General features: G+C 53.7%; 1 protein-coding gene across 6 annotated transcripts in view; it reads left to right on the top strand.

The window, feature by feature from the left end:
- Positions 1-25,820, top strand: part of DNMT3A (DNA methyltransferase 3 alpha) — a 113,528-nt gene that overhangs the window by 72,100 nt on the left and 15,608 nt on the right. For 4 of the 6 annotated variants that reach the window (XM_060186679.1, XM_060186678.1, XM_060186681.1 and 1 more), the window contains 10 exons: positions 15,103-15,318; positions 15,479-15,637; positions 17,928-18,035; positions 18,255-18,411; positions 18,625-18,774; positions 18,867-18,911; positions 21,217-21,296; positions 21,708-21,820; positions 21,903-22,086; positions 22,191-22,275. In XM_060186679.1, coding sequence (XP_060042662.1) covers positions 15,103-15,318; positions 15,479-15,637; positions 17,928-18,035; positions 18,255-18,411; positions 18,625-18,774; positions 18,867-18,911; positions 21,217-21,296; positions 21,708-21,820; positions 21,903-22,086; positions 22,191-22,275 — 1,297 coding nt within the window. Of the gene's footprint in view, positions 1-12,287; positions 12,416-15,102; positions 15,319-15,478; positions 15,638-17,927; positions 18,036-18,254; positions 18,412-18,624; positions 18,775-18,866; positions 18,912-21,216; positions 21,297-21,707; positions 21,821-21,902; positions 22,087-22,190; positions 22,276-25,820 lie in introns of those variants that run through there. The other 2 variants (XM_060186684.1, XM_060186682.1) reach the window with 2 other exon arrangements.

Raw genomic sequence — 25,820 nt, 5'->3', positions numbered from 1 at the left:
GTCCATATTTGAATTTGGGTCCTGCATTTAGCAAAGCAACACACACATCCAAGAGAGCTGTCTTGCTGGCCCTAGATATATTTTCATTTACTGGCTAGAGAGAGAGAGACTGACTGACTGACCAGAGGGTCACCAGGCACCAAATTCAGGACGTCATGTTGGAGCGTTCATTGCTGTGCATTTAAGTCAGTTACAAGCTCCCAACTCAGGGCTGGCAGATAACAAGAGCTCAGGGATTTTCTTTTTCTTTCTTTCTCTCTTTTTTTTTTTGCCCTCAGGATTATTGTTGTTGCTCGGTGCCTGCACCATGAATCCACTGCTCTTGGAGACTTTTTTCTTCCCTTTTGTTGCCCTTGTTGTTTTATTGTTGTTGTGGTTATTATTATTGTTGTTGATGATGCTGTTGTTGTTGGATAAGACAGAGAGAAATGGAGAGAGGAGGGGAAGACAGAGAGGGAGAGAGAAAGACAGACACCTACAGACCTGCTTCACAGCTCGTAAAGCGAGCCCCCTGCAGGTGGGGAGTGGGGGCTTGAACTGAGATCCTTGCACTGTTCTTTGTGCTTTGTGACATGTATGTTTAACCTGCTGCACTACTGCCTGACCCCCTAGGGATATTCTTTTCTTCTTTGTTTTTTTCCAGAGCACAGCTGAACTCTGGTTTATGGTGGCATAGGGGATTCAACCTGGGATTTTTAAAAAATATATTTATTTATTTATTTTCCCTTTTGTTGCCCTTGTTTTATTGTTGTAGTTATTATTGATGTCATCATTGTTGGATAGGACAGAAATAGAGAGAGGAGGGGGAGAGAAAGACACCTGAGACACCTGCAGACCTGCTTCACCACCTGTGAAGTGACCCTCCTGCAGGTGAGGAGCCAGGGGCTCGAACCAGGATCCTTACACCAGTCCTTGCACTTAGCACCACATGTGCTTAACCCGCTGTGCTACACCCGATTTCTGAACCTGAGACTTTGAAGCCTCAGGCATGAGAGTCTCCTAGCATACTGATTATGCTATTTACCCCTGCCTTTGGGGATTTTCTTTCTTTCTTTTCTTTTTCCTCCAGGAATTTTAAACCTCATTCAGGAAAACTGAGAACTCCCACATGTTGGAGTACACTGGGGGCCGAGGAAGAGAGAGAGAGGAAGAGAGAGAGAGAGAGATATTTCCTGAGAGCCCTTACTAGCATGATGGTAGATCCACCTAGGCAGAGAGAGAGAGAGAAAGAGAGAGAGAGAGAGAGAGAGAGAGAGAAAACCACAGCACCACAGGAGTTTTCTGAAGTGACTCAAATTACATATTGTGCAAATGAATTCTTATTAAAAATAAATCTTAATTTTTTAACCAGAGCACTGTTCAGCTCTGGCTTATGGCGGTACGGGAGATTGAACCTGGGACTTTCGAGCCTCAGGCATGAGAGTCTGTTTGTAAAAATAAATTTTGAAAAATCCACTCCTCCCACGATTTTAATTCCCCCACAAAGGGACCCATTTTTTGTGTACGTGACAATATATTTTCTCTCTCTCCCTGTGTAAATGTATAATTTTGCTTTATGGTTACATTTTCTTTTCTGTTTTATAATACATATATATGAAAGAGAAAGGGGAAGAGACAGAGAGTAGTGAGCACTGTTCAGCTTTGGTTTATGGTGGTGCTGGGTGTTGAACCTGGAACCTTAGAGTCTTAGGCATGAAATTAAGTCTTTTGCATAACCATTAAGCTGTCTCCCCAGCCCTTTACCCCATCTTTTTTTCTTCTTCTTCTTTCTAATTTTTATTAGAGAGGACAGAGAGAAATTGAGAAACAAGGTGGAGATAGAGAGGGAGAGGGCTGGGGAGATAACATAAAGGTTATGCAAACAGACTTATGCCTGAGGCTCTGAGGTCTCAGATTCAACCACCACCACCATAAAACCAGAATTGAGCAGTGTTCTCCTTAAAAACAGAAACAAAAAAAAAAAAAAAGAAGAAGAAGAAAGAAAAAAGAGAAAGATAGACACCTACAGACCTGCTTCACCACTCTTGAAGTGTCTCCCATGCAGGAGGGGAGCAGGGGCTCAAACCCAGTTTTCTTTCTTCCACAAATGGAGCCACGTTGTAGCTTCATCTTACAACAGCTTAAGTTGTCACTTAAACCAAGTCTGAACCACGCAGCCACATTCACGGCTCCGCTCTGTCCAGCCACCTGGTGGACTGTGTTTTACTGCAGAAGCACCAGGCGTCCTTGGTCCAGCATCTGAGTGCTTCCCTGAGATAGAGGCCTAGAAAGAGAGCCATAGGGTGGGAGGGAATGTACATTCGCATAGCAACAGCCTGCCAGATTGTCCTCTGCAGAGGGCAGTGCCAGCCATCCTCCCGTGAACAGGGCATCAGTAGACCGGCACCTCTGTCATGGTCAATATTTGGCTGATCCGAGGGATGAAAAAAGCAGGTCTTGCTAGGAGTGTAATTGGCCTCCCAGCTGGTGAGTGAGCTTGAGTACCTTTTCATGTGTTTATTGTTTTTCTGAGAGCCCCCTGGGGGCATTGGCCACAGGGCTTCCGGTCCAGGGGGGGCAGCTCCTGCTGGGCCACAGACCCTCTAATGGGGACTGCTGTGCGCCTGCTAAGTGGGGGGTACCAGCTGGGGCTCTGGGGGGTGGGGACTGACATCTCCTGGACTCCACGGGTCGGGGAACCGGCAGAGTGGGCAGCCTGGACTGAAATCAGATTGGTATATTAGCAGTCTGTGAGGGGCAGGGGAGCAGTTCTAGGAGATATATCCTCAGCCTTTGCTTTTTTTTTTTTTTTTTTTTTTTATTAAAGAGCTGTTTATTTGGGGAACAGGCAGTGGTGTACCCAGTTAATTGAGTGCATACATTAACCATGCTCAAGGACCTGTGTTCGAGCCCACTCCCCACCTCCAGGGAGCATGCTTCATGAGTGGTGAAGCAAGTCTGTAGGTGTCTCTCTCTCACTATCTCCCCTCCTCTCCCAATTTCTTTCTGTCCTATTAAGTAAAAATGGGGGTGTGTGTGCAATGAGCAGTGGGCTTATGGTGCTGGCACCGAACTCCAGTGATTATCCTGGTGAAAAAAAAAATTGTTTTTATGACAGAGAGAGAGAGAGAGAGAAAGAGAGGGAATGTCAGTCCAGAGCATAACTCAGTTTTGGCTCATTGAGGTGCCAGGGATTGAACCTGGGTGCATGTATCTCTCTCTCCCTCTCAAAACACAAGGCAAAACCAAACATCCTAAGTTGGGCTTGCTTTAAACTGACTCAAGATGCTATTGGAAGCCAGTGTTAGTCTGTCTAGCAGAGCACTGCCAAGCTCTGGCTTCTAGTGGTGCTGAGGATTGAACCTGGGGTCTCAAGCATGCATGGCTTTTTTAAAAAATAATTTTTATTTCTTTTTTAATATTTTATTTTTAATTTATTATTGGATAGAGACTGAGAGGCAAGGGAAGATAGGGAGAGAAAGAGACACCTGCAGCCCTGCTTCACCACTCGTGAAGCTTTCACCCGCAGGTGGGAACCAGGGGCTTGAACCCTGGTAACCAGGTGCGCCACTGCCTGGCCCCCATGCAAGGCTTTTTGCATCACCATTATGTTATATTCCCCTCTCAGAAGCCTGCTTTTCTGGACATTCAGGGGAGGCTGTCCCCAGCCAAAGAGGCTAAATCCTGAGGTCTAGAGTGCGCTCCCAGATGACTAGCTCTTGGGGAAGCTTGGGAACTGCCAGTCCTCGGGTAACGTGCCCGCAGCACCCGCGGGTGGTTACTCGGCCCTGCAGGGGGATCTCTGAAAGAGCGCCCGGTGGCTCTCAGGGCTCTCCGGCACCTTCTCTGGGTACCCGGGATGGGGGTGGGGGATCACCGGAAAGGCATTCAAATGTGTCCTTTGGGATGGAGATGGTCCCTGCTGGTCTCGGGGCTGCTCACCTGTAAGCTGGGCTGCAAGGCTCCCCCCTCACCCCCCAGCCTCTGCAACCCTGAATCTGAATGGTGCCCCTCCCACCAGCTCCTCCCTTTGACCTTGAAGATGGGGGGTGGGGGAGGCGGAAGCAGCCTGGGCCACAGCCCCACACCTCTGCCAGGTTGCAGGATCCCTTCAGACGCCCCAGGTAGGAATGAGTGAGCATTGCTCCCCAGCGTCCTCTTCCAAAAGCTCGGTGAAGACCTCGCTGCCCTCAAGTCCTTTCCCGGTGCCGTTGGGCTGCTTAACACCCCAAGATCCTCAGATGCCCAGGAGTGAGGTACTCAGTCAGGGGCTGAGGGTAGCTGCCGCAGGACGTCACAGCCCTTCCTTCTGCTGAAGTTCCTGGTACTGGGCGAGGGAGGTCTGGGGACACTTGGCACTGCCTGCCCCCAGACCCCTTCTGCTCACATTTGGGGGTGAGCCGTGCACCTCTGCAGCTCCGAGCTGAGGGTGGGTGGGGGCCACCTGGCTGAGCAGGAGGAAGGGCTGTGGGAGCCTCTGTGGAGAGGTGGGTGCTGAGCAGAGATGGGGGTGGCTGCTGGGCACAGTGGAGCCAGGAGGGGGATCCGGGATGGGGGCTCCCCGCCTGGCATCTGTCTGTGGGTCAGGATAGATCTGACTGAGCACACCAGACAGGAAGCTATGGCCGGCACCTCGAAGATGTGGCATCGCTTTCTCGAGTACCGAATGAGCAGCTGTCCCCACTGCTGGCTCATCCCGACCGCCCCCGATACCCCCACCCTGACACGCCCAGGGAACTGTCTCTGTCATAATGCACTCCTCTGATTCATTACATGCTGTTGAGTGAGGCTGTGACTGTGTGTGTGTGTGTGTGTGTGTGTGTGTGTGTGTGTGTGTGTGTGTGTGTATGGAGTGGGGGACGGCCTGAATGCCTGAATAGCAGAGTCTGATACTGCCGCCTCCTTGCTGTCCTCCAGGTGTGCAGATGGCAGATACTCAGGGGCCTGGAGTTCCTGGGCCTCCTGCCTGGTGGATTCCTGGGAGGCTGGCAAAGGGTCTCCAGCCAGACTGGCCAGGGGCGTGTCCCAGCTCCCCAAAGCCCCATGTTTGTCCTGTTGCTGCGCCTCTTCTGGACTTGGCTTTGGGGTTGGTGCTGAGTCCCCAGCAAGGCTCTCTCTACCCGGCTCTTCCACACAGGCGCACCTGTATCCTAGGGGTACTGGAGAAGCAGCCCACCCAGCCCCTGCCTTCCTCTCTCCCGCTTTCTGCTCTAGACCGGTTTCCTCTATTGTAACAAGCAGGGAGATTAAAAACCACATTTATTTATGCGACCAAGTGATGATTCGCCCGGCAGAATGCACGCCAGCCACGTGCAAAGACCCGGATCTGAGCCCCCAGCCACCACAGGGAGCACCACTGAGCAAAAGGGAAGCTTTACACACAGTGGACCCAAGCTGTAGTGCCTCTCTTATTTTCTGTTTTTCAAATTATTGGGTAGAGACGGATAATTTAAGAAGAGAGGGAGAGACAGAGAGGGAAAGAGGGGTGGGGGAGATAGCATAATGGTTATGTAAATAGACTCATGCCTGAGGCTCCAAAGTCCCAGGTTCAGTCCCCCGCATCACCATAAATCAGAGCTGAACAGTGCTTTGGTTTTCTCTCTGCATTTCTCTCAAAAATAAAATAATTTTTTAAAAGTTTCTATTTAAAAGAGAAGGAACCCTGCTGTCTCTTTATCTCTTTTAATATTTTATTTGTTAATAAGAAAGATAGGAGAGAGAGAAAGAAGCAGATGTCATTCTGGTACATGTGCTGCTGGAGACTGAACTCAGGACCTCATGCTTGAGAGCTTAATGCTTTACTCACTGCACCACCTCCCAGACCTCTCCTCTCACAATCTGGAGAAAACAAGCAAAACAAGATAGTCAGCCAGGAGTAGTGGAATTGTGAAGGTGTGAAGACCCCTGCAGGAAAAAAAAAGTATTATGAGAGAGAAAGAGAACCAGAGCATCACTCGGCAGTAGAAGGTGCCAAGGGTTGAACCCAGGGCCTCAAGCTTGCACCACCACCTCCTGGCTGCTACTTGAGGTTTGGCTAGATTCACCCACTGATCTCTGGAGGTAGCACCCCCCCTTCTGTCTTTCCACAAAACCTGGGGTGTTCCTGAGACAATTTAACCCACATGAGCTTGGGGTGTCCCAGGAAGGAAGGGGAGCTGCAGACTGCACGTCCGGGGGCCTGCAGGTGACTGGTCAGGAAGCTGGTGTTTCCTGGTCCTCACTGGAGCCAAGCCCCAGCCCCCCCCCCCACCGGAGGAGTGGGGGCAAGAGAATGACAGGAAGGGGGGGCGTTGTCATAACAACCAGCTCCAGGCAGAGGCCTCCCTTCCAGGGGTCGGTGCTTCACCCCATTGGTGGTTTCCATGGAGACGGCTTACTGAGGGCGAGCCCCCCCCATGGAGCTGCCAGGAGGCAGACCCTCTCCAGGTGGGAGTCTTGGCCCCCTGTCAAGTCAGGGTCTCCCCCCTTTGGCAGCCTCTGCTTTGAGGGGTGGGGAGAAGGTTGACACTTTCTGCCTGCTTGGTGACCGAGTCGCCTTAGCAACAAGTCCTGCCAACTTGTGCTATTTTTAGCTTTGCCGCCAGCAGCTGGGTTCTGGTCATCTGTCCAGATGACGCCCTCCATGTGGGCTTCGGGGTGGGGGCGTGGGGAGCAGAGACACCTGGACTCTGGGGCAAGAATTTCACTGTGGCGTGTCCCTGTCCCTGACCTGAATGCCAGAGGAGGTGCCCAAGACCACACTGATGCCAGTTCAGGGTCTGTCAGGAGCTCTGCCCCTCCCTTCCCCTGGGAGTCTTTCATCTAGAGGAGGAGAAAGACCTCACACTCTTACCAAGGTGCTAAGGTTACAAAATGCTGTGGGAGCAGCCCCAGAGGTGGTACAAACTCTCAAGTCTTAGGTCACAAGTTTGATTCCTGGCATTGTTGTGCCAGACTGATGATCTGGTTCTCTCCTCGCTCTCATAAATAAACAAATTAAGGGGGGGGAGTGCTTTGGGGGACTGGAGGAATGACAGTGGGGGGAGGGGAGTCTACGAGGCTACTACAAAACTTTCTGGAATGGTGAACACGTCTAAATTCTGTGCCATCCACAACAGTAGCCTCTGGCTGCACTGGATACTCAGACTGTGGCTAGAGCAAGTAGCACACTGATTTGTCATTCAATCTGTATCTGTTTTTGCCTCCAGGGTTATCACTGGGTCTCTGGTGCCTGCACTACAAATCCACTGCTCCTGGGGGCCATTTTTTTTCCCTTTTGTTGCCCTTGTTTATGATTGTTGTTGGATAGGACAGAGAGAAATTGAGAGAGATGGGGAAGACAGAGGGAGAGAGAAAGATAGACACCTGAAGACCTACTTCAAAGCCTGTGAAGTGACCGACCCCCTCCCCCCACCCCCCACCCCCTCCGCAGGTGGGGAGTCCGGAGGCTTGAACCGGGATCCTGACTCCATTCCTTGTGCTTTGCGCCATGTGCACTTAAACCTCTGTACTACCGCCTGGGCCTCCCTTTTATTTTCACTAGAGCATTGCTTAGCTATGACTTATGGTGGTACAGGAGATTGAACCTGGGGCTTTGGAGCCTCACGCGTGACGGAGGGTCTCTTTGCAGAATCATTATGCTGTCTCCCCTTTCCTTAGAGTAGTTACGGTTTCCATTCAACCGTAACTACTCTAAATAGGCTTGGTCAGTGGTTGCGTTGGCGAGGTCGGGTCTGGAGAAACCTTCTGGTGGACTGGTCTTGGCAGGTGGGCAGGGTTCTGGCTTGTGGGGGAAGGGAGGGCTTCCAGGAGAAGGGCGAGGAACAGAGGCAGGAAAAGGGCATAGTTCTTCCTTAAGATTCACTGAATGGGGCTAGGTGATGGCACACCTACCTGTGAGAGCACAAGGACCTGAGTTCAATCCCTTGGTCCCCATCTGCAGGGGGAAGCTTCACAAGCACTGAAGCAGTGCTATAGGTGTCTTTCTTGATTAGTTTTTTTTTACAGGTCTCATTTCTTTTTTCCTCTCTATTTCCCCCATTCCCTCTTGATTTCTCTCTGTTTTTGTGCAATAAATACATAAATATTTTTAAAAGATTTACTGATGGGAAAGAGGACTCAGGGGCTGGGTGGTGGCACACCTGGTTGAGCGCACCTGTTAGAATGTGCAAGGGCCCGGGTTAGAGCCCCTGGTTCCCACCTGCAGGGGGAAAGCTTTGCAAGTGATGAAGCAGAGCTGCAGGTGTCTCTCTTTCTATCGCCTCTACCCTCTTGATTTCTGGCTGTCTCTATCCAATAAATAAAGGTAATAATAAGGACGATATAAAAACTATTTAGAGAGAGAGAAATAGGACTCAGAGAGAGCATCACTGGCATATGCAGTGCTGGGGTTTGAGTGAGGGGACTCACACGTGCAAGTCCAGTGCTCTGCCCACTGTGCACCAGGCTGAGGGGGCACGTTTAGAGAGCAGCAGGCCTTGGAGCTGTGGGCAGGGGGACAAGCTCAGGGCACACCCCGTCTTTGTATCATGGCCTTTTGCTGGATAGGGCCTCCCCGGTCTTGGGGCCCAGGGGTGCTGTGCTCTGTGGTTGAAAGTGCATGACTCTGCAGAGATGGCCTCCTCAGGTCCGTGGCCACTGATTTTGAGTGAAGGGACTCAGTGAATTGTGTCACATGTGATGTATCTAACACACACACACACACACACACACCCTTCCTGCCAGCCCTCGGTTTTGGCTGCGCACAGCCCTCTGGGAAGCTGAACATGCAGTCACCACCAGCCTGGCCCTCCTGCCTGAGCCTGTGGAGTGTGTGTTATTTTCGGGGGTAGAGAGGGTCACAGTCTGGTGTCTCAGCTCTGTCCTGCAAGGCCTGCAGACCACGCTTTTCTGAGAGCAGGAGTGGCTGACCACACCAGAAAGTGACGTGGAATGAATGGTGTGTCCTAGGGAGGCTGTGTCCTTGTCCTAATAGGGCATTTGTCCTCCATCTTTCTGGCCACTTTCCTGTGTCAGAGCCACTGGGAAATGTAATTATTCACAGCAGAAGTTTGCTGGATGAATACAGGAGCGGGGCTGAGAGAGGCTGGCCTCCCCTAGAGGTGACGTCACCCGGCTGGTGACTCACTGCCATCTGTCTGCCAGTGAGCTTATGCCCTCTATGCCCTCACACCTAGGTCACCCTGTCTTCTCGGCAGGCTGGCAGCTCCCTGAATTTCCTTTGGCCTCTCTGTGTTCACCACATCTTCCAAGAACCCCTCTTTTCAGCCACCTTCCTTTTTTTTTTTTTTGTCATTAAAAAATACTTTATTTACCTTGGTAGAGACAGAAATTGAGAGGGAGGGAGAGCTAGGAGAGAGGAAGAGAGACCAGCAGTACTGCTTCACCACTCATGAAGCTTCCCCCTTGCAGGTGGGGGCTTGGGGCTTGAACTTGGATCCTTGCACATGGTAACGTGTACTCCACTGGTTGCACCACCCCTCGGCCCCTCTTTTTTATAGACACAGAGAGGCGGAGGGGGAAAGAGACCACAGCACTGAAGCCTCCTTCAGTGTGGTGTGGGGGTCAGGCTGGAACCTGATCACACACATGGCAAAGTATCCAAGTGAGCCCTCAATATGCCCAGCTTCCCTTGTCTCCATCAAAGCCCTTCTCCCATCCCAGTCCTTCCCCTGGAAGGGCCACTTTGGAAGGTCAAGGATATAAGTGACCTGACAGTTCTGGAATGCCCCCTGGCTTTCTCCTGGCCTCTTTGTCCTAGATTTGGGGTCCCTTCTGCTTTGGGGTCTTGCCACTGCTTCTTGAGCACCAAGAACAGATGCCCCTGTCCCAGTGACTAAGAGTCACCTTTTTTTGTGTCACAGCTATAGCAGAGAAAAGGGCACAGTTGGCAAGGGGACACCTTTGAGTCTGGCTCCCGTTGGGTGATTGTGCTGGGCCTGCGAGGTGGACACAGGCTGTTCAAGTGGGCAGAGCAGACAGGTGTGTTCCCGAGTCCCTGGGTGGAGGTACACCTCCAAGTCAGAGTGGAGGATGTGAGGGGATCTGGAAACTTCTTTTTCAGAGGTGGTGCAGTTTGCAGTGGCTGGGTAACTCCTAAGGTCTGCGTGGGCTTGGAGAGTGAGCTCATTGTGCCGCTGCACGCCCACCCTCTGGCGCGACTTCCCTCATTCCCATAGCGCCGCACGTGCACACTGTCTGCTCAGAGGACAATGGACGCTCCATGCCTCGTGCTTGCAGTTTTGTTTTATTTTTTGGTGCAGTTGGGCCTCATGCAGGTGTGATTTCATTACTCAAAAGACCTTTTGTATTAAAATTAATTACTATCCGAATATGATAGCACAGAGAAACTGAGAGACACCTGCAGCCACGCTTCACCACTTGTGAAGATTACCCCCTGCAAATAGTGGCCTGGGGCTTGAACCCTGGCCATTATGAATAGTAACACGTGTGTTCAACCAGGTGCACCACCACCTGGCAACCAGGGTGCCCCTCTTAATTCAGAGAGAGAGAGAGAGAGAGGGAGAGAGGAAGAGAGGCCACAGTGTCACAGCTTCCTCTGGTGCTACAAGCCCTCCCATGAGGTGTCAGGGTTTGAATCTGGACCAGAGTGCACGGTCAAGACATCCTACCCAGTGAGTTATCTCTTTGACCCTGAATTTCCAACTCCCCTCCAACTTGAAAAAAAAAAAAGACTTTGTTAATTGAATGAGAGAGATAGGGGAGAGAGAACGAACCAGACATCACCCTCGTACATGTGCTGTTGGGGACCAAACTCGGGACCTCATGCTTGAGAGTCCCACACTACCCACTGCGCCACCTCCACTTTTCTAGAAAATGAGACAAGGCCCATGGCTGAGGCCCAAGGACAGACGCCTCCGCTGGGAGAGAATCCGAGGGTCCCTACAGGCAGGGAGGATTTGGGGGCCACGGGGCCTGGTTGGGGGCTGTGACAGGGAGGATTTGGAGGCACCATACTGGGTTTGGATGAGGACTCAACTCTGCTTTCAGGATGTCCCTGCAGCACACCTGGGGCCATGGGGCAGGAGGGGATCCAGTCTGGGGCCATGGGGCAGGAAGAGATCCAGCCAGGTACCCAGGATCTGCTGGTGAGCCGCTGGAGGTGGGAGGCCCTATGGCCAGGGGTCCTCCTCCCTGCGCAAAGCTCGCCTGCTGTGCGGGTTTCAAGCCCACAGGGAGGGAGGAGAGTGGACCTTCCCTTGCAGCGTAGCTCTGGGCTAGAGGCAGCAGATGCCACCTCTCCTCTTTGGCACTTGAGAGAACCGACTTGTTTGTTTGCTCAGCTCTGGCTTGTAATGGTACTGGGGATTGAACCTGGGACCTAGCAGTCCAGCAGGAAAGTCTTTGGCATCACCATTAAGCTGTCTGGCCCGCCCACCTCCTCTGGCCTTTAGACCATTTGTTCTGTCTTTCAGCTGCTGGCTGGTCGGTTATCGGGACACGTGTTTGCTTAGCTGTGGCCTCCAGGTCCAGTCGGGTCTGTGAGAGCGGGGCGGCCGGACTCCTTATCTGCTGTGGGTGGAGGCTGGCGTGGGGGCCTCTGCTCTGCGGCCCGGCCTGAAATAGTTTCGGCTGCACCTAGAGGCTCCAGCTGGAGGCTGGGGGTCAGGAGTGAAGGACTCTGGAGCTGCAGATGTTCACGCCTAGGGGTGAAGGGCCAGGCGCTGCCTTACCTCTGCACCCCCCAACAGGCACGCCTGTGGTCCCCTCCCCCATCCACCTGCAGTGTGAAGAGCGACCCCCGACAGTGCGGCAGCTCCCCCGGTGTCTGCGCGCTCTTCTGGCGGCGCCTGCGCTGGGAGCCTTGGCGAGTCTCGGCGCGCCTCTTATTCGCCTTAACTTTTGGGGGGGGCTGTGCTTCTAGGTGCGTCACTCAGCACAACTTTCTCCCGCTTTCCCCAGACGGCCCTGGATCTCCGGGGAAGCCTGGGCCGGCGCTCTACCCCCACCGCCGCAGTCCCTCCCATTCCCGACCCCCCCCTTTCCAAGCTCGTTTCCCCCCACCTCCCCGAGGGCGCCCCCAACCGGGTTCGGGCCGAGTTGGGAGTGAGGGGGCGGGGCGGCCCGGGCAGCGCAGGGGGCGGGGCCCTGGGGGCGGGGCGGGGCGGGGGGAGCTTGGGGGGCCCGGCTGAGCCCGGGCCCTGCGCCCCTCGGACGGGCTGAGAGGGGCTGGCCCAGCGCCAGGACCCGAGCGCCGGCCCCCTCCCCCGGCCGCCCGCAGCCAACCAGGCACTCCAGCGGGGCCCACGTGACCTGGAGTTCTAGACAAAGAAGTGTTCCAGCCCGCCCCCCCCGGCCCCCCCTCCCCCTCGCCGGGACCCCTCCTCCCCCGGCCCGCCGCCCCCTCCCCCTCCCCCCCGGCCAGGCGGCTACTTACGGAGCGGCGGCCCCGGGCGCACACCTGAGCCGGACCGAGGGGCTGCACCTGGCCTTATGGGTAGGTTCCTGGACGGAGCCCTGGGAGCCGGGAGGGGGCTGGGGGCTAGGGGCCGGGGAGGGTCCCCGAGCCGCAGCCCTCGGGGTACACAGTTGCCTATCCTGCCTCCTGACCCGCATCCCAGGGATGCTGAGGTGGTGCCGTCGCATCCCCACCCTCCCCGAAGCCCCTACTCTTACCTGCACTGGCGGGGGGGGGGGGGGCTCTGGGGTCAGGGGTCAGGGCAGGCAGGAGCCCCCCTCACCCGCTGCGAGTGACCACGGTGGAACAAAGTTGCGGAATCCCTGGCCTAGCCCAGCTGGGCGCCAGGAGTTGTGCGGAGCGCGGAGCTTCTGGTTGGCGTTACCTGGACACCCCATGTTCCTGGCTGGTGGACCACACTGCCCCCCACCTTTCTGCTGGGACACTGTCCTCCCAACCTGTTCCTGGAGTCACCCGGAGGGCAGGGAGCAGGGACACCCTGCCAGTGTGTGTGTGTGTGTGTGTGTGTGTGTGTAGGGGGGCAGCCTAAGAGAGGACGGGCACCGGGGGCAGCCAGGGGTTAACTGCACCAGCACCCTGACCAGCTCCCTCAGCAGTCCGCGTGGGCACCCAGACCTCTGACCTTTGAAGCGGAAGCAGCCTGAGTGGAGGAAGGCAGGAGCCGGGACTGGACGGGGCGGTCCTCTGTCCCGGGAGCTGCGCAGGCAGGACCAATGCAGGCCAAGAAGTGGTTCCTGGAGCTGCAGTGCAGGGGTCGGGGGTCTGCTTGGGTCTCCTGGGGGCCAACCTAGCAGCCTTTCACCCCACGGGGCGCCCATTGTGTGTAGGGGAGGAGAGTCTCCCCAGCAGAGGCATCCGATTCTAATGAGGCCCTTCCCCCACTGGCCTGGCCTTCTCTTCCCCTTTCCCTCTGGGCTCAACCCCTTCCTTCCCTCCTTCACCCCTGCAGGCCCTGCTAGTGGGGGCCCCCTTCCTCCCCCTCCTGCCTGAGCTGTGCAGGGTGTGGGTGCAGCACCCGACATCTGGGGGTGGATGCCTTTGCAGCCCTGATCGGCAGAGCTGACAGCCTGGGGAAGTTGTGGAAGTATTCAGCCTGGATGGCGATGAGCAGAGAGACAAAGGGGGCTGCGGGGGAGTGAGGAGAGGGTGGCACGGCTCCCTCCCGCTCCCAAAGCTGCTTGCTGGGGAAGTGACCTGCCACCTGCAAGAGTTGCTGTGCCCTGGGGACTTAGGGACATGGGACAGGGCCTCTGGATGGCCCCCAAGTTATCAGCATCCTGTTTGCCAAGGTGAAAGGAAGGGAGCAGAGACAGCTAGGCGAGTGGAGCTGTGGCTGCAGCTGAAAATTCCTAGAAAATCTCCCTTCCTCAGAGAGGCCTGTGCCCACCGCACACCTTGGGAGGAAGGAGGGGAGGTAATTGAGAGCAGGGACCTGTCCAGGTGAGGATGGGGTGGAGAAGGCCCAGAGCCCCTCTTCCAGGCCTTCGGTGAGCACCCCTAGCTGCTCTCTCCCTGGAGAATTTGCTGAGTCAGAAGAACGGGCCTGACTACCTGGATTCCTCACTCTCAGCCCATGTGGTCTCTGGCTGGAAGTTAAGAGACTTGACAATGGAAATCAGAGGAATCTACAAGACAGTAGACCATTGAGCTCTTAACAAAAGGTCCTTAAGCAGGGGCCTTGGCACCCCAAGTCCTTCAATTGGCCTCAGAAGTCTCCATACACTTGTGGGAGCAGCTCCACCAGCCCTTCAGTCCAAATGCCTTAGGAAGAGGCAATATGGCTGTGCTGCTCTGACTCAGGTTAGAGCACTCACGCTTTGCCTTTCGGAGGCCCCTGCCCAGCCCTCGGGCTCTTAGGGAGATCTTGGCCAGGAAGGGCCTCAGGGACACTGGGCTTCTCCCTTCTGCTGTGGGTTGGGCCATGTGAGGCTTATTCAGTAGCTGGGGTGAGTGGAGATGGGATTCCTCTGCAGGGTCTTCGGGGCAGGTGCAGAGGGGAGAATGGGACTGTGGATTAGGATCAGTCTTGGAGGGTTGCCTCCAAGGAGGTGAGGAGATGCCCTGGCTGTGCAGTGGGGGGTGGGGTGGGGTGGGGTGACTGGCGGCCAGTAGATTGGCTTGGGCTTGTTTATGGAGCGAATGTGTGTGTGGGAGGGGAGGGGATTAGACCAGAGGGTGGGTGCCTTGCTGAGGGTCCCAGGGTGGCCCGAGAGTTTGGGTGCTGGCCACTTCTCTCCATGGAATATCACAGCTGGACTGGAACAGGAACCCGGAAGTCAAGAGCTGGGAATCTCTTAAGTGGAGAAAAGGACCAGAGGCTCTCATTCTTGATCAGGAAATGAGATAGGAGTGGGGGATTAATGCAAAAGCTAAGACCCAGGGTGACTATTTGTGTAGAAGGCTGGCAGAGATAACAGAGCAGTGATGCAAAGAGATTTTTATGACAAAGGCACCAACGACCCCAGGTTCAATCCCCAACACCATCAGAAACCAGAGCTGAGCAGTGCCCTGGTAAAAAAAAAAAAATGCCTAAAATTCATGACAGGTTGGGGTGGGGAAACTGGAACAGGGTTGGAGTTCCGTGCTTCCACGTGATGAGGAAGAAAGACTTCCTTGCAGACCCCAGAGAGGCCCAAGGGGAGCCCCCTGCCTGGTGGGGGTGGGGCTCTGGAGGTAACTTCTGCCGCTCACTCATTCATTGCCAGGCTGAGAAGAAGGCCAAGGTGATTGCAGTGATGAATGCTGTGGAGGAGAGCCAGGGCTCCTCAGAGCCTCAGAAGGTGGAGGAGCCCAGCCCGCCCGCCATGCAGCAGCCCACCGACCCCGCCTCCCCCACTGTGGCCACCACGCCTGAGCCCGTGGGCGCTGATGCTGGGGACAAGAACGCCACCAAGTCGGCCGATGACGAGCCCGAGTATGAGGTGAGGGTTCCCCTGCCCACCTCACCCCAGGTCACCCCAATACTACTGCTCTTTTGGTCAGAGCCCCTTTAGGTCCCCTGGATTCCATTGCCCAGGGCTGGGGGACTATAGGGGGACATGTGACGGGACCCCACAATGACATCTCCTCCTGGGGCTCCAGGACGGTCGCGGCTTTGGCATTGGGGAGCTGGTGTGGGGGAAGCTGCGGGGCTTCTCCTGGTGGCCGGGCCGCATCGTGTCCTGGTGGATGACCGGCCGGAGCCGAGCCGCCGAAGGCACCCGTTGGGTCATGTGGTTCGGAGATGGCAAGTTCTCGGTGGTGAGTGACCAGCACCGTGATCGTGGGCTGCGGGCTTTGGGGGTGGATGTTGGCTCCAGGGCCTGTGACTTTGACTGGCAGGAGGAGGGGGGAAGGGGTTGGGGTTTGCCCGTGCTCTGAGTGAAGCAGCTCTGAGGGTACTGAAGCTGCCCTGTGGCTCAGAGAGAATACCTGCCCAGGGGTTTTATTTTGCTGTTGTTTGGTTGGTTGGTTTTTGTTTTTAGATGAAAAGAAAAGCTAGGAAGAGAGGAAACCAGAGCATCACTGTTGCTAGCACATGCGATGCAGGAGCTTGAACTCAGGACCTCAGGCGTGAGAGTCCAACACTCTAGCGGCTATGCCATCTCTAGGGCTGCTGTGTGACTTTTTTTTTTATATATGAGAAAGTAATAGAGATTCCAGAGCCCTGCTCAGCTCTGACTTGGGGTGGTATAGGGGATTGAACCTGGGACTTTGGTGTCTAAGGCATGAGAGTCTTTTTGCATAACGATTCTGCTGTCTCCCCTGTGACTTTTTTTAAACTGAGTTTTTCATAACGAGGAATTTTTTATTTTAATGAGAGAGATGGAGAGATCTGGGCACTGATTGAACCTGAGACCTCAGAATCACAGGCATGAGTCTTCTGCAGAGCCATGATGCTATTTTTTTCTTTTTATTCATTTATTTTCCCTTTTGTTGCTCTTGTTGTAGTTATTGTTGTTATTGATGTCATTGTTGTTGGATAGGACAGAGAGAAATGGAAAGAAGAGGGGAAGACAGAGAGGGGGAGAGAAAGATACCTGCAGACCTGCTTCACCACCTGTGAAGCTACTCCCCTGCAGGTGAGGAGCCAGGGGCTCGAACCAGGATTCTTACTCCCGGTCTTTGTGCTTTGCGCCAAGTGCACTTAATCCACTGTGCTACTGCCCAACTCCCCACCATTATGCTATTATACTCTACCTGGCCACTCAAGAATAATAAAAAAAACCCCATTTTCCCCCCACAAAAGCCATGAGAGCGTGGTGCCAGCATTTCTGGGGTGCTGTCTTGTGTGTGCAAGTCCAGTGCTCTGCTGCTCAGCCGCCTGTACATTATGCCGTGATTGATCCTGACACCTGGGGCTTTTTTTTTAAGTTTTTTTTTTTTTGCTTCCCCCCCCCTTTTGTTGCCCTTGTTGTTTTATTGTGTAGTAGTTATTATTGTTGTTGATGATGTTGTTGTTGGATAGGACAGAAAGAAATGGAGAAAGAAGAGGAAGAGAGAGAGGGGGAGAGAAAGATAGACACCTGCAGACCTGCTTCATTGCCTGTGAAGTGACTCCCCTGCAGGTGGGGAGCCGGGACTCAAACCAGGATCCTTATGCCGGTCCTTGCGCTTTGCACCACGTGCACTTTACCTGCTGCGCTACTGCCCGACCTCCACCTGGTTTTTTTTTTTTTTTTTTTAATTTTTTTTTCCTTTTTTATTTTTTATTATTTATTTATTCCCTTTTGTTGCCCTTGCTGTTTTATTGTTGTAGTCACCATTGATGTCATTGTTGTTGGATAGGACAGAGAGAGATGGAGAGAGGAGGGGAAGACAGAGAGGGGGAGAGAAAGACAGACACCTACAGACCTGCTTCACTGCTTGTGATGCGACTCCCCTGCAGGTGGGGAGCCGGGGGCTTGAACCGGGATCCTTACGCCGGTCCTTGCGCTTTGCGCCACCTGCACTTAACCTGCGGCGCTACAGCCCGACTCCCCTGGGTTGTTTTTAACAATTTTTTTTTCTTTGCCTTCAGGGTTATCGCTAGGGCTCAGTACCTGAACTATGAATCCACTGCTCCTGGAGACCCTTTTTTTCCCCCTTTTGTTGCCCTTGTTGTTTATCCTCGTTGTTGTTATTGTTGTTGGATAGGACAGAGAGAAATTGAGGAGGGGAAGGAGGGAATAGAGAAAGATAGACACCTGTGTACCTGCTTCACGGCTTGTGAAAGCACCCCCTGTGGGAGGGGCAGGGGCTCGAACTGGGATCCTTCCGCCAGTCCTTGTGCTTCACACCGTGTGCTACTTCCCAGCACCAGTCTTTTTGTTTTTTCTTACCCAGAGCACTACTCAGCTCCAGCTTCTGGTGGTGCTGGGGATTAAACCTGGGCCCTTTGGTGCCTCAGGCCTGAGAGCAATTTTGCAGAGCCACAGTGCTGTTTCCCCAGCCCAATCCTGGGATCCTTTTAAGGCCTCACCCCACCCCCTGCCCATTGATTGCATCTCGCCAGGTGGGCCCCTGCGTGGTGGGTGGACGAGGAACCCACCGGGCACCCTTGTCTCTACAGGTGTGTGTGGAGAAGCTGATGCCCCTGAGCTCCTTCTGCAGCGCTTTCCACCAGGCCACCTACAACAAGCAGCCCATGTACCGCAAGGCCATCTACGAGGTCCTGCAGGTGAGCACGGGCGGGGGTCACGGGGATGCACGGCCGCTGGCCGAGCCTGGGTGCAGAGGCTGGGCCGGGGCCCTTCCCACCAGTCCCTGGGACCTGATCTCTTGCCTTCTCCTCCCTTTTCTGCACCTCCCACCCTCCAGCCCGTGCCCACGCCCACGCCTCACACACGCACACACGTGCAGAGGGGCAGACGCACACACATGCGCGTGTCTCCCCCAGGTGGCCAGCAGCCGCGCGGGGAAACTGTTCCCGGCGTGTCATGATAATGATGAGAGCGACACGGGCAAGGCGGTGGAGGTGCAGAACAAGCAGATGATCGAATGGGCCCTCGGTGGCTTCCAGCCCTCTGGCCCCAAGGGCCTGGAGCCCCCAGAAGGTAAACGCAGATGCCCGGCTTCGGGACCCCTGCCAGCTGGGAGCCACCCCCTCAACATATAGCCCCGTCCCTTCATTGGGGACCCGGTGGGAAGGGACTGTGCTTCCCTGAGACTCCTGGAGATTGGGGGGCCAGGCTGGGGCTGGTGATGGGGTGGACCTGGACTCTTCCCAGCCCGTACTCAAGCCTCTGCCCCCTGCCTTCCGGCCCCAGAGGAGAAGAACCCCTACAAAGAAGTGTACACAGACATGTGGGTTGAACCCGAGGCTGCTGCCTACGCTCCACCCCCGCCCGCCAAAAAGCCCCGGAAGAGCACAACCGAGAAGCCCAAGGTCAAGGAGATCATTGATGAGCGCACGAGAGGTAGCAATCAGCTGTGGGGAGAGAAGGTGTGGCAGCATGCAGAGGCTCAGGCCCCGGGGCCTCCTCTCACCCAGTCTCTCTTCCTCTCACAGAGCGGCTGGTGTACGAGGTGCGGCAGAAGTGCCGGAACATCGAAGGTGAGTCCTGACCCCAGGGGTGGGACTGGGAGGATCCCCACAGGCCTCTGGGTGCTTGGCACACATGGCAGAGCACCTATGCTGGGCCCTGCGGGGGCCACGTTCGTACTGTGCTGTCCTTGTCCTATGAGCGTCATCAGGATCTGAGGACACCACGGCAACTCCTTAAAACGTGACTCTTTTCTGCTTGAGCTTGCTTGAGGGTGACCTTTTGGCCTTGGACCTTTCCTTGCCTCTCCCTGGGGCTCATTGGTGCCACCCCCCCCACCCCAGTCTGTCTCCCTTGGCCAGTGATAGTGTGTCTGGCTGGGTGGACCAGGGAGGTTCTGGGGGTCCTGCCTGTGTCCTGAGCCCCTAGCTCCAGCCCTGCCCCCAGATGGGGTACTTTCTGACTCCCTTCTCTGACTCTCTCTCCCTGGGGCTCATTGGTGCCACCCCCCCCACCCCAGTCTGTCTCCCTTGGCCAGTGATAGTGTGTCTGGCTGGGTGGACCAGGGAGGTTCTGGGGGTCCTGCCTGTGTCCTGAGCCCCTAGCCCCAGCCCTGCCCCCAGATGGGGTACTTTCTGACTCCCTTCTTTTTTGGCTGCTGCTCCGGCATGAGCCCCTCAGTTTTTGCATGGCTCCTAATTTTAGGGTTTTGTTTTATTTTTTTTAGCTATCAATTTGAGACCGGTTTACAACAGCATAAAATTCTAGGAGTGGGATTTCACACCTGTACACGTGTGTAAGACTCGCCACTCCAGCTCCAGGATTAGCACCGTCACACCAAGGACAGCCTTTTCCTGTCCCCCAACCCCCTTCCTATTCCCTCCAGTAACTTCCTTCCTCCCTTTCCCCCTTCCTTTTTCACTTCTCTTCCTTCCTTCCCCCCAGGTTGATTATTATTTTTTCTGTTTTATTATTTTCATTTTATTTAGATAGGATAGAGAAATTGAGAGGGGAGGTATAGATAGAGAGGGAAAGATAGACACCTACAGACCTGCTTCACTGCTCATGAAGTGTCCCCCTGCCTTACATAGGTCCTTACACATAGTTCTATATGCACTCAACCAGGTGCTTCCTTATTATTTTCATTTATTTGATAGGACAGAGAGAAATTGACAGGAGGAGGTAGATAGAGACGCCTACAGGTGGGGAGTGGGACTTGAACCTGGATCCTTGCAGAGAGAACTGTCTCGCATGTATTATGCTGAAGGTAGAACTTGGGATTTGCATGCAAATCCCAGCTTGTTTAACCTACTATACAATTTCTCGGGTGATCTATAGCTTCTCAGTTTCCTGACTTTGTATGTATATATTTATATGTTTTTTTTTTCTTTTGCAAGTTTGTTTTAATTGTGTTCCATATGTAAATGAAACCGGCTGGTAATTTCCTTTCACTTCCTTATTTCATTAGCATAATCACCTGGAGCTACTTTTTGGCCTGAAGACACATGGCTGGTTATGTGACGGTCTGACTGTCTTCCCAGAGCATATTATTGCTCATGCTGTCTGGCTTATGGTGGTGCTGGGGTTTGAACCTGGGCTGTTAGGAACAGTGTTGCTATGAACTTAGGGGTGCATATATGCAGTTTTGAATTAGTATTTTTGTAGCTGATAAAACACCGAGGTTTTTGGTATTGCTGGGTCATATGGTATTTACATTAAAAAATTTTTAATCTACATTTATTGGATAGAGACAGCCAGAAGTTGAGAGGCAAGTGGATAATAGAGAAGGAGAGAGACAGAGACAGCTGCATCCTTGCTTCACTACGCACAAAGCCTTCCCCCTGGAGGTGGGGACCAGGGGCTTGAAGTCAGGTCCTTGTATTGGTAACGTTTGTGCTTAACCTGATGCACCACTGCCTGGCCCCTGAGCCACTGTGTTAATTGAGGAATGGCCATGAGATTGTCCACAGAACACTCTCTTTTTCTTTATTTTTTTTTTCCTTCCTTTCTCTCTTCTTTTTCCTTCCTGTCTCCCTTCCCTTCCTCCCTCCCTCCCTTCCTCCCTATCTTCTTCCCCTTCTTTTTCTTTCTTGCTTTATTGATGTGTTTCTTTGAGAGAGAGAGAGAGAGAGAGAGAGAGAGAGAGAGAGAGGAGGGGAGTTCCAGGGCATCACCCTGACAAACATGATGCCAGAGCTGAACTCAGGTTGTCATCGTGCTTGAGGGCCCGGTCACCTATCCGCTGCACCGCCTCCTGGGTTATGGAGCCGGGTTCATTTCTGAAGCTTCTCTGGAACCTTTGCCGTTTCATCTGAGGTGGGAGCAGGACGCGGCATCAGCCTTGATGCCGCTCATTCCTCTCTCCCCTCCTGGCAGACATTTGCATCTCTTGTGGGAGTCTCAACGTCACTCTGGAGCACCCTCTCTTCATCGGGGGAATGTGCCAAAACTGCAAGGTAGCCTCCCAGCCGCCCCCCTCCCCCAGAAACCCACCCTGGGCGGCTGGGAGGTGGGCTCTGAGGGCTGCTCAGGGTAGAGTCTCCTCAGGCTTCGAGCCTCCGGGCTTTCTCTGCCTTGAACACCCTTCCTCCCTACTGCTCTGCCTCAGCTGGTCCCCATAGGTGGGTCACACAGTCACCTTCTCTGGGTGGGGTTCAGAACAGGCTTACTGTGGGGGGGGGCGCGGATGGTGCCCAGAGCCACTACCAGGAAGTGGGGACCCTGGAGCAGCTCCCTGCCCCTTTCTCAGCTGCACCCTGCCCGGGGGGTGCTGAGTCTGCTGATGCCCCAGTTTTATTTGTGTGTGTGTGTGTGTGGGGGTGAGTCTGGGGCTGCCTGGCTCGGCCCAACCTGCCCGCTCCCCACAGAACTGCTTCCTGGAGTGTGCCTACCAGTATGACGACGACGGCTACCAGTCCTACTGCACCATCTGCTGCGGGGGGCGTGAGGTGCTCATGTGTGGCAACAACAACTGCTGCAGGTGAGGGCACCCCCGAGCCCCCCACCTGTCTGCCGGACCCCCACCCCGCCGAGCTCCCCCCCACACGCCGGGCTCCCTGCAGGTGCTTTTGCGTGGAGTGCGTGGACCTCCTGGTGGGCCCGGGGGCAGCGCAGGCGGCCATCAAGGAAGACCCCTGGAACTGCTACATGTGTGGCCACAAGGGCACCTATGGGCTGCTGCGGCGGCGTGATGACTGGCCCTCTCGCCTCCAGATGTTCTTCGCCAATAACCACGACCAGGAGTTTGTGAGTGCCCGGCGGGTGGGGGACGAGGGGCAGCTGCTCCCGGGCGCGTGAGGCTCTGCAGGACATGCCTGACCCGGCCCCCGGCCCCTTGTCCCCACTGCCAGGATCCTCCGAAGGTTTACCCACCTGTCCCAGCCGAGAAGAGGAAGCCCATCCGCGTGCTGTCGCTGTTTGATGGAATTGCTACAGGTGAGAGAGCCATGTGGGGTGTGTGTGTGTGTGTGTGTGTGTGTGTGTGTGTGTGACACAGAGCCACTGTCAGCAAAGCTGACACTGCATGGGGAGGGGGACTTCTGCATTCAGAGGAGGTAGGGTCTTGGCTCAGCCAGCCTGTTAGTGGGCAGTGAGCCTCAGGGAAAGTGACTGCAGTTGTTAGGAATTATTGGAGATTTTCCTTTCATCCTTTCTTTTTTTTTTTTTTTTTTAAGTTTCTTTTCTGTTTATAGTAGTGTAGTCTTTTTAAAAATATTTATTTATTCCCTTTTGTTGTCTTTGTTGTTGTCATTGTTGGATAGGAAAGAGAGAAATGGAGAGAGGAGGGGAAGAGAAAGACAGACACCTGCAGACCTGCTTCACCACTTGTGAAGCGACTCCCCTGCAGGTGGGGAACTGGGACTCGAACCGGGATCCTTACACTGGTCCTAGTGCTTTGCGCCACCTGAACGTAACCCGCTGCGCTACCACCCAACTCCTCCTTCCATCCTTTCTTAATTGCCACTAGGGTTGTCACTGGGACATGGTGCCAGCATGATGAATTCACTGTTCCTGGCAGCTTTTTTTCTTCTTTTTCATCTTTTTCTTTATTTGATAGGACAATAAAATTGAGAGGGGGAAAGGGAGCTAGAGAGTGAGAGAGACACACTTGCAGACCTGTTTCACCATCTGTGAAGCTTGCCCCCATGCAAGTGGGGATGCAGGGCTCAAACCTGGGTCCTTATGCATGGTAATATATGCTTAACCAGGTGTACCACTGCCCAGTCCCTCTTTATTTTTAAAAATACATGGTTTTATTTGTGTGTGAGAGAGAAACAGACACACCAGAGCACTGCTCAAGGTCTGGTTTATGGTGGTATAGAAGATTGAAGCTGGGACTTTGGAGCCTCAGGCATGAAAATCTTTCTGTATAAACATTATACTATCTCTTCTTCCCCCTCCCACCCCCACCCTCCAAATTACTAGAGATTTTTGCAAATCCTCAAAGGACAGCTTCAGCAGCTAGAACCACAATGGGGCTGTTCCCTTGCATTTTGATCTGAAGTCTAGCAAATAAAACAGAAAAGACACACTGGCTAGTTGAGGCCCTACTGAGGCCCTGCGGCACTCACTCATCTCACAGTTAGTGTTTTGGAAGGTCTGCCCCTGCAGGCTTCTTTCTGTGTGCCTGTGTGTGTTGGCACAGTCACAGACTAAGTGAAACCAAAGGGCAGCAAATACACATTGAGATATTATTTGTTTTAACTGTCTCTGTACTGGATGGAGACACCCAGAAATTGAGAGGGAAGAGGGTAATAGAGAAGGAGAGAGAGACACCTGTAATACTGCTCACCACGTGCAAAGCTTTCCCCCTGCAGGTGGGACTGGAGGCTCAAACCCTGGTCCTTGCACATTGTAGCATGTGTGCTCCTTAACCAGGTACGCTGCCACCCAGCCCCTTGCTTTCCCTTTGTGTCCTGACTGCTGTCTCACGTCAGGCCGCTTGGAGCTGAGCTCTTGGGGTGTCAGTGTTCCATTGAGTCCAGTGGAGTTCATGCCCTGCTTTGACAGGGACTGTTGCTGCTCTGAGCCATGATGGACTCCCTCTCCGTGTGCTCAGACCACTGTCTTTAGGAAAACCTTGATCCTATGCAGGTTCAGTGGCACTTTTGGCCTGAACTCCTGAGGATTGAACCTGAGATCTGAAATGCAAGTCTTATACACCACCACTGTGCCATCTACCCTGCCTCCTATGTGTGTCTATTTTTTTCTTTTTAAAATATTCATTTTGGGGAGTCAAGTGGTAGTGCAGTGCAGCAGGTAAAGTGCATATGGCACAAAGCGCAAGGATCGGTATCAGGATCCTGGTTCGAGCCCCTGGCTTCCCACCTGCAGGGGAGTCACCTCACAGGTGGTGAAGCAGGTGTGTAGGTGTCTCTCTTTCTCTCCCCCTCTCTGTCTTCCCCTCCTCTCTCCACTTCTCTGTCCTATCCAACAATGACAGCAACAACAATAATAATAACGATCATGATGATAAACAAGAGTAACAGAATGGAAAAAACAGCCTATAGGAGCAGTGGATTTCTTAGTGCAGGCACCGAGCCCCAGCAATAACCTTGGAGACATATATATATATTCATTTTGGATAGACAGAGAAATTGGGGTGGAAGAGGGAGATAGAGCATGAGAAAGATACCCACAGCACTGCTTCAGCACTCATGAAGCTTCTCCCTACAGGTGAGGACTGGGGGCTTCAGCCTGGGTCCTTGTACTTGGTAATGTGTGCATTCAACTGGGTGCACCCCCACCCGGCTCCTGTCTTTTCATGTGATTCTTGACCAGAGAGCACTGCTTAATTCTGTCTTGTAGTGGTGCTTAGGATTGACCCTGGACCTTCAGAGCCTCAGGCAGGGAAGCCTTTGACATAACCATTATGCCATCTCCCCAGGCCTCCCATCTCATTTCTACAATAAAAAGACACAGCCTGCAGACATGGAGTCTCAGTGAGTCAAAGGGAGATAGACCAGCATGATCTTGTCCGGATGTGGGCATGGAGGGGGAGGGGTGTTCTCTGCTGAGCCCCGATGTTGGTAGAAACTCTAGGAAGAAAAATGTCAGGCTAGAAGCTCCAAGCCTTCTGAAACCAGGTTACCCCCCAGGGGACTCTGGGAGCTCCTGGATACTGCCTGTTGGGAGCAGTGGAAATGGTGCCCAAGACTCCCTGTGGTGTTCCCCCCCGGCTCTGGAGCCCTTTCTGCTTGTTTGCTTGTCTCACCTGGTCAGGAGCTTAGTGTAGGTGGTTAGTGTAGCTGCTGAGGAGGTAACCCCAGAAAGCAGCCCGCCTGGCTTGCCCTGAATGCCCTCTATAGCCCACAGAAGGCCAAGCTCGAATGTGAAGCTCTAGTTGGCGGGAGATGCCATCTGTGGGGTGGTCCATTTGAAGGGTCTGAGGGTGGGGCCTTCTCAAGCTATTTTTTACCAGAATCCTGCTCAGCTCTGGCTTATGGTGATGCTAGAGATTGAACCTGGAGCCTCAGCACCTCAAAATGAAAGTATTTTGTCAGAACCGTCATGCTGTCTTCCCAGCCCGCTGAAACTTTTTAGAGCAGGCAGCATTTAAGTTCAACATTGAAGGGTGGGTCCTAGTGCAGCAGGAGGCGATGGTGAGGGTGAAGGGGACGGGGACGGGGGCGGGGCGGGGGTGGCAGGAGTGGCAGGAGTGTGTGCTGTGAAGCAGCAGGTGCTGCTCTCCCTGGTTCCTGAAGCTGTCTGGCTTCTCTCTTCTTTGGTCTGCTTTTTCTTTCTCTTCTTCTTATTTATTTATTCTGGGAAAACAGCATAATGGTTCTGCAAAAAGACTTTCATGCCTGAGGCTTCAAAGTCCCAGGTTCAATCCCCAGCACAACCATAAGCCAGAGCTGAGCAGTGCTCTGTCAGCTCTCTGTGTATCTTTCTCTGTGTCTCTCTTTCATTAAAAATAAGTAAATAAAATAAATTTTAAAAAGAAAAAAACACGTAAAAAATAAACCGAATACAATTTA

The sequence above is a fragment of the Erinaceus europaeus genome, chromosome 3, assembly GCF_950295315.1.
Source record: "Erinaceus europaeus chromosome 3, mEriEur2.1, whole genome shotgun sequence".
NCBI classification, from domain to species: Eukaryota; Metazoa; Chordata; class Mammalia; order Eulipotyphla; family Erinaceidae; genus Erinaceus; species Erinaceus europaeus.
The sequence above is the reverse complement of the archived record's forward strand: the minus strand, read 5'-3'. Positions and strand labels throughout refer to the sequence as shown.